At 36.3% G+C, this 10,966-nt stretch overlaps 1 protein-coding gene across 1 annotated transcript; it reads right to left on the bottom strand.

Moving 5' to 3' along the window:
• Nucleotides 1-3,018: 3,018 nt before the first annotated feature.
• LOC133658042 (vesicle transport protein GOT1B) lies at nucleotides 3,019-10,952 on the bottom strand. The gene is made up of 5 exons (XM_062059652.1): nucleotides 10,754-10,952; nucleotides 6,740-6,831; nucleotides 6,476-6,654; nucleotides 6,316-6,397; nucleotides 3,019-3,462 (listed from the first exon to the last, which is right to left on the bottom strand). The coding sequence occupies exons 1-5, from the start codon at nucleotides 10,776-10,778 to the stop codon at nucleotides 3,424-3,426; spliced, it is 417 nt and encodes a 138-aa protein (XP_061915636.1). The 5' UTR covers nucleotides 10,779-10,952; the 3' UTR covers nucleotides 3,019-3,423.
• Between the last annotated feature and the right edge of the window lie 14 nt (nucleotides 10,953-10,966).

The raw sequence follows: 10,966 nt of genomic DNA, 5'->3' as shown, positions 1-10,966 counted from the left end.
GACTACGTCACGCTACTTCCGGTAGGGGCAAGCCTTTTTTTTTATCAGATACCAAAAGTTGCGATCTTTATCGTCGTTGTTCTATACTAAATCCTTTCAGCAAAAATATGGCAATATCGCGAAATGATCAAGTATGACACATAGAATAGATCTGCTATCCCCGTTTAAATAAAAAAATGTCATTTCAGTAGGCCTTTAAAACTATGGAATATGACAGAGTCAGATGATTGCCGATTTTGTTGTCAGGAGTCTGAATCCACCCTGCATTTGTTTTGGTATTGTCGTATTGTGTCTTCGTTTTGGGTGGAAGTTGAAAAAATGTGTTTATAGATTGGTTTGTTTATGAAGCTTGATGTGGTTTCTGTTATTTTAGGAGAGTTCATTGACAGTCATGATTTGGTCAATTTAATTATAGTACTCGGTAAAAGTTTTATTTTGAAGGCCAAAAACAGATATTCACTTAGTATTACTTTCTTTAAAACATTTATTCTGTATTTTTTAACTTTAGAAAATGATATGGTTGAAAACGATAATGATGCCAAAAAACATAAAAAAAAGATGGGAAGTCCTCAAAGCTTATTTTGAAAATGTAATTTTATTTATGCAATCTGTTGTTGTGTTCCCTATTTGAAGTGTACATAAATGAAGGTGTGTGTCGCCGAGTCCGACTTGGACCTGATCTGGACTGTACATGGGTGCTTATTTTGAAAATGTAATTTTGTTTGTGGATTGTATGCAACCTGTTGTGTTCCCTGGTTTTCAGTGTACACGGGTGAAGGTGTGTGTTGCTGAGCCCGATCTGGACATAATCTGAACTGGACCTGGTTTTAAGAACCCTTTTGAATAATCTGATTTCATTGACAACCTGGTTTGGTGAAGATAAGGTCCTTTTTTTGAATAAATAAATAAAATAAGAATAAAAAAGAAAGTAGAACAATATAAAAACAATTACATAAAAAATAGTAATTAATGAAAATGTTTGTGGAGGAGCAGCAGACACAATCATGTGTGCTTCAAGGACTGTATCCCTTGCAGACTGTATTGTTCTATGTCAGTGGTCCCCAACCACCGGGCCGCGGCCCGGTACCGGTCCGCGGACCGACTGGTACCGGGCCGCACAAAAATTTAAAAAAAAAAATATATATATATATATATTTTTTAATGAAATCAACATAAAAAACACAATATATACATTATATATCAATATAGATCAATACAGTCTGCAGGGATACAGTCCGTAAGCACACATGATTGTATTTAAGTAAAAAAAAAAAAAAAAATTTTTTTTTTTTTTTTTTAAATCTCCCCCCCACCGGTCCGTGGGACAAATTTTCAAGCGTTGACCGGTCCGCAGCTACAAAAAGGTTGGGGACCACTGTTCTATGTTGTAGGAAGCAGAATATTGATAACAGAAAGAAACAACCCTTTTGTGGGAATGAGTGTAAATGGGGGAGGGAGTTTTTTGGGGTTGGTGCACTAATTGTAAGTGTATCTTGTGTTTTTTATGTTGATGTAATAAAAAAAAATAAAAAATAAAAATACAATTAAAAAAAGACTTACTGTGGAGCAAAGATGGCGTCCACAAAGTACATCCCAACATGACATGACCATCAACAATGTCCCCACAAAGAAGGATAAAAACAACTGAAATATTCTTGATTGCTAAAACAAAGTAGATGCGGGAAATATCGCTCAAAGGAAGACATGAAACTGCTACAGGAAAATACCAAAACAAGAGAAAAAGCCACCAAAATAGGAGCGCAAGACAAGAAGTAAAACACTACACACCTGAAAACAGCAAACAAGTCCAAATAAGTCAGGGTGTGATGTGACAGGTGGTGACAGTACACCTACTTTGAGACAAGAGCTATAGTGATGCATGCTTGGTTATGCTTTAAAGTCATATCCAACAATTGCGACAACGACTTTTTACTGTCACCTGAGTTTAATTTTTTAATGATGTCTGCTGGTGGTGTGCCTCCGCATTTTTTCAACGCACAAAATGTGCCTTGGCTCCAAAAAGGTTGAAAAACACTGGAGTAGCAAACATGTCTGCCACAATCATGTGTTCTTAAAGGTGTATTCCAGTTTAGATTGGTGCTTACATGGTAAACAAGTCAAATGAACGTTTTATCATACATTTGCCCAAATGTGGCCAACTTTGTGGGTTTCCTGGACGTGGTCTACATCAGTGGTCCCCAACCACCGGGCCGTGGATCGATTGGTACCGGGTCGCACAAGAAATAAAATTTATAAAATAAACCAAATGTTTTGTTTTTATTAATAAATCCACATAAAAAACACAAGATACACTTACAATTAGTGCACTAACCCAAAAAACCTCCCTCCCCCATTTACACTCATTCACACAAAAGGGTTGTTTCTTTCTGTTATTAATATCCTGCTTCCTACATTATATATCAATATTAGGGCTGCAACAACTAATCGATTAAAATTGATTATAAAAATAGTTGCCGATTAATTTAGTCATCGATTCGTTGGATCTATGCTATGCGCATGCGCAGAGGCTTTGAAAAAAAAAAAAAAAAAAAAAAAATTTTTTTTTTTTAAAATAAACCTTTATTTATAAACTGCAACATGTACAAACAGCTGAGAAACAACAATCAAAATAAGTATGGTGCCAGTATGCTGTTTTTTTTCAATAAAATACTGGAAAGGATAGAAATGTAGTTTGTCTCTTTTATCCGATTATTAATCGATTAATCGAAGTCATAATCGACAGATGAATCGATTATCAAATTAATCGTTAGTTGCAGCCCTAATCAATATATATCAATACAGTCTGCAGGGATACAGTCCGTAAGCACACATGATTGTATTTTTTTTAATGACAAAAAAAATACAAAATAAAATAAATACAAAAAATAACAACTTTGCTGTTGTCCTTCCAGTCCAGTGTGCTGTTCACGTGGACTCCCAGGTACTTGTACCTACTACTACTGGATCCTGATGTGACTTCAAACGTTTAGTTTGACCCTAGAATGGACCAATTCACGGTTTGCAGGTAAAAAATGTTTATTTCTCTAAAACGACACTTTAAGTAAGCACTTACAAAAATGACAGCTTGTTGGAGAGTCATAGTTCAGCTCAAGGAGCCAATGAAAAGCAGTTTTGTACATGCGACATTGATAAGATATTTCACTCAGATGACTCCAGTGACTTCCCAGAGGGAGACTAAGTGAACATGGATGCCTAGAGGGTTCCGGACCTCTTCTTTGAAAAGATCCATTGGTCCCGAGTCCATGAATGGCAGACAGGACGCCAGACAAAATCCATCAGGTGAAAACAATTCAAAAAAGGGTAAACACTAGTTTGTGTTGTGTAGGTTCAGTCGCAGTCCTGGAGTGGCAATGACCAAGTGAGGGGAACAAGATAAATAAAAAACTAAAAAAATAGTTGCTGCTATACCATGTTGTTGCTCTCGCCGATTTTATCCACCAGCTGCAAGAAGACAAAAGAGTCAACAAAAACGTAAACAAATCTCAATGCATTCATTTGTATTTATTGTGGCTGCAAGGTAGAATTTTTTATTTGTCCTTTCCAGCCACTCAGACTAATCATATAGTTGATCTACAACAGGGGTCACCAACCTTTTTGAAAGCAAGAGCTACTTCTTGGGTAGTGATTAATGCGAAGGGCTACCAGTTTGATACACACTTAAATAAATTGCCAGAAATAGCCAATTTGCTCAATTTACCTTTAACTCTATGTTATTATTAATAATTAATGATATTTACACTTAATTGAACGGTTTAAAAGAGGAGAAAACACGAAAAAAATGACAATTAAATTTTGAAACATAGTTTATCTTCAATTTCGACTCTTTAAAATTCAAAATTCAACCGAAAAAAAGAAGAGAAAAACTAGCTAATTTGAATCTATTTGAAAAAATTAAAAAAAGAATTTATGGAACATAATTAGTCATTTTTCCTGATAAAGATTAATTTTAGAATTTTGATGACATGTTTTAAATAGGTTAAAATCCAATCTGCACTTTGTTAGAATATATAACAAATTAGACCAAGCTATATTTCTAACAAAGACAAATCATTATTTCTTCTAGATTTTCCAGAACAAAAATTTTAAAAGATATTCAAAAGACTTTGAAATAAGATTTAAATTTGATTCTACAGATTTTCTAGATTTGCCAGAATAATTGTTTTGAATTTTAATCGTAATAAGTTTGAAGAAATATTTCACAAATATTCTTCGTCGAAAAAACAGAAGCTAAAATGAAAAATTACATTAAAATGTATTTATTATTCTTTACAATAATAAAAATTTTTTTTACTTGAACATTGATTTAAATTGTCAGGAAAGAAGAGGAAGGAATTTAAAAGGTAAAAAGGTATATGTGTTTAAAAATCCTAAAAATCATTTTTAAGGTTGTATTTTTTCTCTAAAATTGTCTTTCTGAAAGTTATAAGAAGTAAAGTAAAAAAAAAAAAAGAATTTATTTAAACAAGTGAAGACCAAGTCTTTAAAATATTTTCTTGGATTTTCAAATTCTATTTGAGTTTTGTCTCTCTTAGAATTAAAAATGTCGGGGAAAACGAGACCAGCTTGCTAGTAAATAAATACAATTTAAAAAATAGAGGCAGCTCACTGGTAAGTGCTGCTATTTGAGCTATTTTTAGAACAGGCCAGCGGGCTACTCATCTGGTCCTTACGGGCTACCTGGTGCCCGCGGGCACCGCGTTGGTGACCCCTGATCTACAATATATCTGCTCTACACATTGACTTTACACAAGAAAAGTGTGGGATACTTCTCTTGTTGTCTTATTTGTATTTGACTTTATTACATGCATTGATATTATTACTTGGTGCAGGAGGGGATAGAAAGAAGAAAAAGAGGACAGAGGGGGATAAGACTGAGAGACAACAACAAACAACAACAGAACAACATCTACAAATAAGGATATGCCAGTGTTTCCCACACATTCATTTATTTGTGGCGGCCCGCCACGAAAGAATTACGTCCGCCACAAATTAAAAAAAAAAAATAATAATAATAATAATTTTTTTTTTTTTTTTGTCCTGTCCAGCTTCTCAGGCAAATCATATAGTTGATGTAGATGCCCATATAGGCTTTTCACATTTACTTTACAAAAGAGAAGTGTAGGATACTTCTCTTGTTGCCTTATTTGTATTTGACCACTACTGTTTTCTGTTTATTTGTTACTGACTGTGGCAGGACACCTCTGCCTCTGTTTCACTTTATGTTGCTGGTAAATAATATGGTTGTAGTAGTAGGCTAAAGTTAAATTATTTAGTATGCACTAATTAAAGGGGCAGAGCTTTAAAGAGACATTTTAGCTTTTATATTTTATAAGATATATTTTTTGTAAGAACCACAATTAATAAATATATTTTAGTGAATAACTTATTGTTCAAATCTGTATATAAATATGTACATAATGTGTTGTAATTATATTATAAAATGGATGGATGGACGTTTAAAACAAAACTGTTATTATTAATTAGTAAGTATACATTTTTTGAGCCTTTTTAGAGAAAATCATATCATTGTAGTAAATTAAGCAAATTACTCGATGATGTCATGGTGACCACGCCCATAGCCACGCCCCCACAGTGAATGTATATGTACATGTATGTGTATATGTATGTTTGTACAGTGAATGTATATGTACAGTATATGTATGTTTGTACAGTGAATGTATATGTACAGTATGTGTATATGTATGTTTGTACAGTGAATGTATATGTACAGTATGTGTATATGTATATTTGTACAGTGAATGTATATGTACAGTATGTATATATGTATGTACAGTGAATATATATGTACAGTATGTGTATATGTATGTTTGTACAGATGTGGATGTGGGAGCATATGTACCTCTGTATGTAGGTAAGTACCAATGTGTGCACGTATGTATGTATGTATGTATGTATGTATATGAACCTGTATATGAACCTGAATGTAGTGTTACTTGTTTGGCAGAATTCCGCATGTATGGGCCAAAGTATTCAGCAAAGAAAAGTCTCAAAGGTTGCACAAAAGACACGTGATCAAAGTAGGTGTATTGCTGCTTTTAAAGTTGTTTAGTGGTTCACTTCTTTTTACACTTGCGTCACTATAAAGAAAGTTTCAAATCATTGACCCGTGAAGCACGCCTTTGTCATGGCAGTTCAAATATTATTACTTCTTTTGATAACAGTGGATAATGCTATCCACGCTATAACACATGAAGGTGACAGTTTGACTCTGGAACACATTTAAGCGGGTTGTTTAAAAGTAAGAGTAAAGGTCACAGTGAAGTCCATACTTACATTTCTGATTCCTGGTAAGCTGAGCAAGGAGCCAAGCAGTGGTATTCTTCTGATGAAGCCCACCGCAACCGGGAAGAATCCCCTGTTGACACATCAAATGACAAGAGTTAGCAAACACAAAAGGCAAAAAAATCCATGACAAGTTTTCCTTCGAGCTGACCTAAATAAGAGGAAAAATCCATATATCTCCAGAATGACACCGATGATGGGCCAGCCTATCAGAACCACTAACACTCCTCCCAGAAAGAAGCTGGTGGCTTTGGCTTTATGTCTTTGGAAGAAGAATCTGACGGTTCTCTCCAGGCCGATGACAAAGGACAACCCTGAGACGAACAGAATCTGAAACGCACGACAACAGCGGACACAGAAGATGAGCCAAATGTTTCACTTTCCCACTTTGTGAGGAAACTTTTGGCCGTCTCACATTTCCAATGGCCAGGAGGGCTTTGTCGAAGAAGAGCATCATCCCGAAGAAGAGGAAAAATACGCCAAATCCTGTCAGCCCCATTCCAATTTCTGCAGGAAATAAAACATGATCAAAAATGAACCCAAATGTTAACAAATGCACTGCAGAAACAGCAAAAACACGCTTATTGTGCATGTTGACATACGGTTATGTTTGAAGTGGAACATGTATACAATATCATACATCACATACAATTAATGAGGGAAAATATAACCTAAGTTATTTTCAAATGTACAACAAAAACCATAGACATCTTCTAAGGCAGACCTGGGCATTCTCCGGCCCGCGTGAGGCAGTACAACTGTGCTGCTTTTATTTTGAAAAGTATTATTTATGGGCGTGTGTCCGTGTGTAACCTGCGAGTGAAGGTGCACATGCAGCAACAAGTGATGCACGGTTTACACCCGAGACGCTAAAAAGAGAAAAGTTGATGAAGAATGGCGTGTTTTCAACAAGACATGGACTGCCAAGCAACGTTCCCTCTAAGGTGCGTGCCTGCGCAATTGCGCACTGCTCAAGCGTCCTCTGCGCGCAGCAAATATATGCCGCGCACCAAATCAAATCCCATCTGAATTCTAAACAAAATAAACATATTTATTCTATGTAATTTTGCAATGCAACTTTGAGTGACAGTGACAACAAGCGGCCCTAACGGTGTTCGTCAACACCGTTCAATTGAACACTGTTCAATTATTGTAACGTCTATCGAGATGCTTCGAGGACAGGAATTATATCGATCCATTTATTGAGCAAAACTGTTTATATTCGGCCATAACCACACCAAAAACATGAGTAAAACAATTCTATCTCGAAAAACTAGTCATTTTCTGCCGTACAAACCAGGCCAAAACCAACTTGTCATCCGTCACCAACACGCATAGCACTAAACCACTGGTGCGTTTATGGCCACACAAAAAGTCGGACAACTCAAACACCACACAAAGTTACACTATGACTCCTCAGTCATACGTGTGCTTATTTTACTGTCATTTATTATTAATGTTAATTTATTTATATTAGTCATGGAATGCTGTTACACACACTATGTTGAAGTATTACTATTATTATTAATTATTATTATTATTATTATTTATCTTACGGTATACATCAAAAATAATATTGAGCAAAATTTAATTGAAATATTGTCGATGTGGCCCTCCAGCAGTGCTCGGGTTGCTCATGCGGCCCCCGGTAAAAATTAATTGCCCACCCCTGTTCTAAGGGTACGCAGCATGGAGCGCTACTGCCTACTGGCGCTGACGAGACGCGGGGCCGCCATCTTGGAGTGGTGATCAGTGCAATTCATTTGGCAGGAGCAATGAACTGTCAGCGCATTTAATTAATCTTACCTCACTGAATACCACTGATTTTCACACGCTTTTTTTTGTCATACGTGTAGCTATGATAAAGGACACATGTTTTATTATTCATAGTTTGCTTAACAGTAATGGAATATTCTTATATGCTATAAGTGACCAGACGTCCCAGATCAAAACTGGGAATATAATCCTAAAGAAGGGGGAAAAAAACGGTCAGCTATTTTTAAGTTGAAGAAACAATATGATTAGGTTATGCTGTATATACATGCGTATATCCTACATAAACAATGTATGAATACATTAGATATCTAATATCTTATAGACTGTATCTCTGTTGCTGCAGCAGCAGAGAGTTTATTCTGTCTTGACACTTTGTATTGATATTTTGTATTACATTCTTCCCTTAAATGATCATGTTTACACTGATTGTTTTATATGTATCTTTTATGTATGTCCCTTTGGATAAAAGCATCTGCCAAATACTTAAAACATAAACATATATAAACACCTGAAAGTCTTTATATCAGCTAAAACCACCAATCTGTTTCACTGGATTCAGAATAAAACCAAATTCTGTCTTACCCAATAATGTTAGTATTTGAATATTGTTACTTGAAGACTTATTCCTGGTTACAATTATACTGTTAAGAAAGTATTGTCTTATACTTTGCCTGAAATGAGAATGCATCATAATCAGTGGCGGCTGGTGAATTTTGTTTTAGGTGGGGCTGAAAGTTTGTAAAGCAAACCCCTGTAGGGGCGTCATCCTCCCCCAGAAGATTTCTAAGTGATTTTCACAAACAAATGAAGCATTCTGGTGCATTTAGACAAAATAATGAAGACAAAATAAAACATTTCATAGGTTTGCAGAGAACTATATACAATATGCACACTGAAGGCATGATGCCACCATAGGTTTGCAGAGAACTATAATAATATAGTAATATTATTTTCACAAAATACAACCAATAGTACGTTAATGTTAAATCTTACTAGTGAAAAATAATCCCCTGATTCCTATTTTCAACAGTCCGCTCATTTGAGCAGGAAAACGCTCAACACCATCTTTGTTTTCTACCTGTCAACTGTCAGTTTAGCATCTTTGTTTTCTACCTGTCAACTGTCAGTTTAGGATCTTTGTTTTCTACCTGTCAACTGTCAGTTTAGCATCTTTGTTTTCTACCTGTCAACTGTCAGTTTAGCATCTTTGTTTTCTACCTGTCAACTATCAGTTTAGCATCTTTGTTTTCTACCTGTCAACTGTCAGTTTAGCATCTTTGTTTTCTACCTGTCAACTGTCAGTTTAGCATCTTTGTTTTCTACCTGTCAACTGTCAGTTTAGCATCTTTGTTTTTTACCCGTCAACTGTCAGTTTAGCATCTTTCTTTTCTACCCGTCAACTGTCAGTTTAGCATCTTTGTTTTCTACCTGTCAACTGTCAGTTTAGCATCTTTGTTTTCTACCCGTCAACTGTCAGTTTAGCATCTTTGTTTTCTACCCTTCAACTGTCAGTTTAGCATCTTTGTTTTCTACCTGTCAACTGTCAGTTTAGCATCTTTGTTTTCTACCCGTCAACTGTCAGTTTAGCATCTTTGTTTTCTACCTGTCAACTGTCAATTTAGCATCTTTGTTTTCTACCTGTCAACTGTCAGTTTAGCATCTTTGTTTTCTACCCGTCAACTGTCAGTTTAGCATCTTTGTTTTCTACCTGTCAACTGTCAGTTTAGCATCTTTGTTTTCTACCCGTCAACTGTCGGGTTAGCATCTTTGTTTTCTACCCGTCAACTGTCAGTTTAGCATCTTTGTTTTCTACCCGTCAACTGTCGGGTTAGCATCTTTGTTTTCTACCCGTCAACTGTCAGTTTAGCATCTTTGTTTTCTACCCGTCAACTGTCAGTTTAGCATCTTTGTTTTCTACCTGTCAACTATCAGTTTAGCATCTTTGTTTTCTACCTGTCAACTGTCAGTTTAGCATCTTTGTTTTCTACCTGTCAACTGTCAGTTTAGCATATTTGTTTTCTACCTGTCAACTGTCAGTTTAACATCTTTGTTTTTTACCCGTCAACTGTCGGGTTAGCATCTTTGTTTTCTACCCGTCAACTGTCAGTTTAGCATCTTTGTTTTCTACCCGTCAACTGTCGGGTTAGCATCTTTGTTTTCTACCCGTCAACTGTCAGTTTAGCATCTTTGTTTTCTACCCGTCAACTGTCGGTTTAGCATCTTTGTTTTCTACCTGTCAACTGTCAGTTTAGCATCTTTGTTTTCTACCTGTCAACTGTCAGTTTAGCATCTTTGTTTTCTACCTGGCAACTGTCAGTTTATGATCTTTGTTTTCTACCTGTCAACTGTCAGTTTAGCATCTTTGTTTTTTACCTGTCAACTGTCAGTTTAGCATCTTTGTTTTCTACTTGTCAACTGTCAGTTTAGGCTGCTCGCCGGCCCCTCATCACCACTTCAAGATGGCGGCCCAATTTTTCGCGTCACAGCAAAAACAATGTTGTAGCCTTTCCACTTCCGCTTTTATGAAGACGTCACGACGCCTCTCAGCCAATAGCGTTTGAGCACCTAGCTCCATACAAAACACTGTCGCCAAACCGGCTTTTTTAGCACAAATACAAAACACTTAGAGAACCAAAGTCGGGGCGGCTCTTACTTTGCGAGTCCGTGAGTGAAATCATGTCGGCGGCGGCCTGGGGGTGTAGCTTCGTACTTGTTGTAACAACAATAACCCTACGGCTGTTTGACTAAACTGTTGCTTCCTCGGCGGGGTGTGAAGAGACGCTATGCTAGCGAGTACGCCACGTCCTCCTCTCTGAGATCGTCTATTCACGCATGCTGCCCCACTCTCATTTTGTATCCTCAAATG

The sequence above is a fragment of the Entelurus aequoreus genome, linkage group LG10 (assembly GCF_033978785.1).
Source record: "Entelurus aequoreus isolate RoL-2023_Sb linkage group LG10, RoL_Eaeq_v1.1, whole genome shotgun sequence".
Classification (NCBI taxonomy): Eukaryota; Metazoa; Chordata; class Actinopteri; order Syngnathiformes; family Syngnathidae; genus Entelurus; species Entelurus aequoreus.
This window is presented reverse-complemented; position numbering and strand designations above follow the sequence as displayed.